Source organism: Sinocyclocheilus rhinocerous, unplaced genomic scaffold, assembly GCF_001515625.1.
Source record: "Sinocyclocheilus rhinocerous isolate Xijiao unplaced genomic scaffold, SAMN03320098_v1.1 scaffold873, whole genome shotgun sequence".
In the NCBI taxonomy this organism is placed as follows: Eukaryota; Metazoa; Chordata; class Actinopteri; order Cypriniformes; family Cyprinidae; genus Sinocyclocheilus; species Sinocyclocheilus rhinocerous.
This window is the reverse complement of record NW_015655580.1, coordinates 319,929-325,181: the sequence shown is the minus strand read 5'-3', so window position 1 is coordinate 325,181 and position 5,253 is coordinate 319,929. Positions and strand designations below refer to the sequence as shown.

General features: G+C 37.3%; 1 protein-coding gene across 2 annotated transcripts; it reads right to left on the bottom strand.

The window, feature by feature from the left end:
- Window positions 1-48: 48 nt before the first annotated feature.
- On the bottom strand, window positions 49-4,423 carry LOC107718646 (ankyrin repeat family A protein 2-like). Of its 2 annotated transcripts, none has more exons than XM_016525831.1 (9): window positions 4,344-4,399; window positions 3,282-3,584; window positions 3,023-3,181; window positions 2,866-2,931; window positions 1,605-1,702; window positions 1,234-1,359; window positions 894-960; window positions 731-811; window positions 49-599 (listed from the first exon to the last, which is right to left on the bottom strand). In XM_016525831.1, exons 2-9 carry the CDS (start codon window positions 3,532-3,534, stop codon window positions 544-546), a joined length of 906 nt encoding a protein of 301 aa, XP_016381317.1. In that variant the 5' UTR covers window positions 3,535-3,584; window positions 4,344-4,399; the 3' UTR covers window positions 49-543. The 2 variants fall into 2 exon arrangements, with proteins under 2 accessions (XP_016381317.1, XP_016381316.1); XM_016525830.1 differs by having other exon boundaries at window positions 52-599; window positions 4,348-4,423.
- Window positions 4,424-5,253: the final 830 nt, after the last annotated feature.

Here is a 5,253-nt window from a genome sequence, read left to right as displayed (position 1 = left end):
TATATATATATATATATATATTAGAAATGCAGTGGATTTCTACTTGTAAAGCTCTTTTTAAATGACGAGTTGTTGTTTTTCAGACATGCTTCAGTATAAATTAAGGTTTATTTACAGTGTTGTAGCACAAAACTTACATTAAAACACATGATTGATTCTAAAGTGCCCAGATTTAGATTTACTAAGTTTTATGAACCATTCATAATACCAGTCAAGTTTAATGTGAAACAGCTTATTTTTTGCTTTAAATGGCAAAATATAGATTTTCAAGTACACATTGCAACTAGGTAAAAATCGGAGACCTAAAACACACGTCACATTGAATAAAAACCACATATATCTCGGTAGATTCAAAACGCTGAAGTTCTGATCTCATCAATTGCCATGTGTTCGTTGACCTGTGCATTTGTTTCTTCAAAGGTGGATTAAAACATGACAATTAACTTCATATAAAGTGTTCAGCAAACATGCAAAATGGTATTGTCCACTTCATCATAATCAACACTCAAATATTCTCTCTAATTCTTCTTGTAGTTGCTATGGTTATTCTTTGATACCTTGCAGAAGCTTCAGAAGATGGCCCTCCAAGACCTGTTGGACTGGGAGGCAACAATATAAGGAATTACAATTACAGTTAAGCCCAACACAAAACCGGTATAATAGTCTCAAGTTTAATTGCTTCAACTTAATAAAATAGTCATGTCACAGGTTGTAATCATGTTATAGCTACCATTTCGGTGTCCCATCGCCACAGCCATGTCCATAGCATTGAACCCAGAGTCAGACTCCATGGTTGGGTCAGCTCCACTCTCTGTCCAGTGATCAGAAGTAATTTTAACAAAAATACCTAAACTCTGCATTGCAATGAAATAAGTTAAAAGTAAGCCTTTTACCTAAGAGGATTTCCACACAGCGAACATAATTGCCATGCACTGCATAGAGTAACGGTGCTCCACCATTCTGGAAAAACATAAGCGCTGCCTTAGGTGCAAATCAGTTTTTTGCTTAAACATTGATTCTGGTTACTACACCCCAGAATGCAAGATTAAAGTCATAGTGAGAAGTATATTCACACCATATAACAATACTAGGAAACTCAACAAACCTGTCATATCCATTTGTATTGCTATAAAACTACCAGCATATTTTCATAAAGGTCACTAACACAGTTATCATTCACAGGTCATAGCTTTAGACGTATTCAGGAATCGAATCAATAATGTGACTGCTTACCCAATCGTACTCATTGACATCAACTCCACAGTCGATAAGCATTCTGACAATATCTGTGTACCCTTTACTGCAGGCCAGTGACAGTGCACTCTCCCTTCCCTTGGCCAAGAGATGAGGATCTGCACTCTGAAAGGAAAGAGCTGTGAGTATCTGGAGATCCAGCTATAGAATTGTACTTTTGCTTTGTGTGTCAGGTGGTTCTTCAAAGCCTTTAAAGCTAAATTCTCAAAAGAATGAAAGAGAGGTGGCAGAATAAAGAATCTAGAACAGTAAGCTCATGGAATGAAGATGAATGCTAACTGATAGCTTTGTGCAGGTATATTTGGACTACAGTTAAGAAATGATGTAGTGAGTGTGTATGATGCGCTCACACTCTGTAACAGGAACTCCACCACTGCGATCTGTCCATGAGCTGCCGCCCACATCAGTGGGGTGAATCCCTCCTCATCCTGCAGGTTTATTACAGACTCTAATTCAAAGTGAAACAGGAAGGAAAAGTCAAGTCCTCATTCAGCACAATTTTAGACATGGATATATAGTTAAAAATGACACTACTGTTTAAAAGTCTGGGGTCAGTCAAGTGTTTTTTTTTTTTTTTTTAAATGAATGAATACTAACACAGTTGTGATGCGCAACTGTTTTCAACGTTGCTAATAAAGAAAAAATTTCTCGAGCACCTAATCAGCATATTAGAAAGATTTCTAAAGAATCACATGACATCGAAGTGGCTAATGAAAATTCAGCTATCAGTACTTTTAAAATAGAAAACATTTTAAATGGTATCACTGTGTGGTATGGTGCCTGGCATGCATCCTGCCGCAAGACACTTCAACGCATAGTGAGAGCAGCTGAGAAGATCGTTGGTGCCTCTCTCCCCTCCCTCCAGGACATTTACAACACCCGTCTCACCCGCAAAGCCCTCTGCATTGCAGGTGATCCCACCCACCCAACACACAGCTTCTGCGGAGTCTCCAGGCCAGGACCAGCAGACTGAAAGACAGCTTCATCCATCAGGCTGTCAGGAAGCTGAACTCCCTACCGACCTTGCCCGCCCTCCCCTCTTTTGCCCCACGCACCACTGAACTCTGACCCTCTGACGGACTCTCCCACTCCCCCCTCCCAAATACACACACACACTGTCACTTTAATCAGTCTAAATAAGCTCTTTTGCACTACTAATCATTATATCTGCACTGTTGTTACTTCACTGGTTTGCACTCTATCTGCCATGTGCCGTGTGCTGCTTTATATATATTTTTTAATATTTTTTTTTACATTTTACCTTATTTGTATATTTGTATAGTTGTATTTTATATTTAATCTGTATCTATCTGTATTTATGTTCTACTGTTAGTGTTATCTGTATGCACCAAGGGTCTGAGAGTAACGCAATTTCAATTCTCTGTGTGTATGTGCTGTACATGTGGAAGAATTGACAATAAAGCAGACTTGACTTGACTTGACTAAATCATAATATTTCATAGCATTACTGTTTTATTGTACGTTTGATCAAATAACTGCAGCATTGGTGAGCATAAGAAACTTTAAAAACATTTACAAGCCCAAATTTGAGCAGTAGTGTATGTAAGACCAAATTGCTTCACATCACATTAATTTTACAAACAAACTAGCCTTGTTCTATTCGACTGGCTAAGAACACCATCTCTCCTTGTGCCGCCAACTGATGTATAGACAGTGCTAGAAAAGAAAAAATAAACAATGGTTATAGTTTTAAAGATTAGGTTGACAAATATCTTGCCAAATGAGAATGAGAAATAAGAAGACTTACAGTGAACGAGCAGCGGTGTGGATGAGACCTCATTTCCACGGTGTTTGTTGGTGAGCGTGGTGGACTGCTTTATCGGAGAGAAGTGTTTGGTGGTTGATGGCGTGTAAACATGCCTAACCTGAATACCAGGTGAGGGAGAAGTTTGAATATTACACTCCGCTGTAGAGAGAGACAAAACAGAGACGGGATATTTTAAAGAATTTCCTAACAATTATATTCACTCAAAATTTGGCTGTTTTGCTCAATTCATTTGCTTTACCTTTAAATAACACAGAGGCCACCTCCAGATCAGAGTTCACCTGGTCCTGGATATTTTTACTCTCTTCCTCGTTCAGTGACTTCACAAAGCGCGAACACACGTTCATGTCAAAGCGGTTGGGTAATATAAACTTTATGCCCATGGCGTTCTGCGAGTTGGCATCCTCTGCTGAGCCAATGCTGACTGACGGCTCCACCTTGATGCTGGTCACCTCTGGTAATGGGCACAAACCCTCCATCTCCTCTGATGCCATTGGCCGCTCAGGATCTGGGATATCCCAAAAGAAGCTACTACAGCCTTTTCCTTAAATAGAATCAAACCCTTACAGTAAGTGGATGATGTTTAGGTCCCATGCAGAATGAAGCTTTTGTACATGGTATATTTAGAGAGAATTTTACATTAGCTGAAATATGTGAACAATATGATTAATTTGATTTAAAACAATATAGCTCATATGAACAACTGTAACTCGTATGGTTACTTTGTTAAATAATTTGAAAGGCTGACATTTTGTTGACTTTTGTGCCTCAGTTTGGTTCTATAACCTCGCAACCATCACTAACAGCAATACTACAAACTCATAGATGAATACTCCATGACGACTCCATGAATACTGTTATAGTATTATAACAAATTTTGTGCTGGAAATTAAACCATGCACGTTTGGAAAAGCCCTTTAATCCTGCACAATGCATAATCTCACATGCCCGACAAATGAATGCGTTTAATGTCAGCGTGACCAAAACAAGGTTAGCCAACCAGCTAACGACGGTTATAGGTTGCACTATATTAACAATAAATAGTAAGTGAAACCATACTGTACACATAACGTTACTTCTTAATTCCAGCATATGCATTTCCTGAGTTAAAACACAGACAGAATACGAGAGCGCATCGGGTTAGCCTAACGTTAGTGCATTTTGGAGCATAGCTTGATTTCTAAAGCAGAATTAACGGCTGAGGCCATTGCCTTATTTTTAAAAAATTGTTAAACCTGCATTATTGAAAATTTTACCACAAATGTAAACCGTCGTCTATTTTAAATAGTGCAATCATACATACCTACCGAGTTATTAATATCGTTTGTTTTGAAACGACGGGTTGTTCTTGAGGTTGAGTGTAAATAAAGTTTTTTCGAATGCAGAGAGGGTGGAGTCAAATGTGTTCATCTATCTACACTTGGATGTGTAAATGCATGCTGTGCATTGTAACAAAGTCCCTTAGTCTTTGATTGTTGTAATTACATGGTAAGATGTGATTGTCACTGCTATTAACATGGCTAGAATTTTTTTCCACACAATAAATATGTTCATATTTCAAATAAATTTTTTATTTTACACTTTATTTTGGTCATAATAGTAAATTTAAGCTTCTGATCTCTATTATTTTCATAATGAAAGGCTGGGTTTTGGACAAGGGTAAAACAGCACTCTATAATAATATAATCTAAAGATAAAGGGCAATTAATGAAGCTGAAAAAATAAAGAATGTGAGGGAATTAAAAGTTTTCAATGTGACCTTCATATAAAAAACGTTCAAGAAACACCCCGCTACACCTTGTTACTGTAACAAAACGGTCCTTCCTCCAAAACTTAGCTTTAGTTCAGGATAATTTGACCATTTTTACCATTTATCTCAATGGCAAAAAGTTCACTTTAATGGTTTGAAACTGCAATGACAAAACAGGTTCTACATGCCTTGCGTTTATACAACTATTTACATTTGCAGGATTTTTTGATAGATTTTTTCCCCCATTTGTTTTAATTTTATTTAATTTTATTTTTTATTACATGAGTCTGAAGCAATTTTGCATGACATCTGGATTTTTTTTGAGTATGTGTGAGCATGAGTTCTTGTCATTTATTACAAAATATTTGTGTAATTTTGGAATTAGTGGTCACTGGATATGTAATCCTCTATCAAAGCCATTCTCAGAACCGAGTGGAGCAATGCCTAAATATTTATGTAAAAT

Excerpts from the sequence above, each read along its gene's own strand:
- LOC107718646 (XM_016525830.1), bottom strand. The coding sequence starts at position 3,534 with ATGGCATCAGAGGAGATGGAGGGTTTGTGCCCATTACCAGAGGTGACC. Across the intron at positions 2,932-3,022 it reads CACACCGCTGCTCGTTCACT|CACTGTCTATACATCAGTTG; the intron begins GTAAGTCTTCTT and ends TTTCTTTTCTAG. Across the intron at positions 812-893 it reads CTGTGTGGAAATCCTCTTAG|AGAGTGGAGCTGACCCAACC; the intron begins GTAAAAGGCTTA and ends ATCACTGGACAG.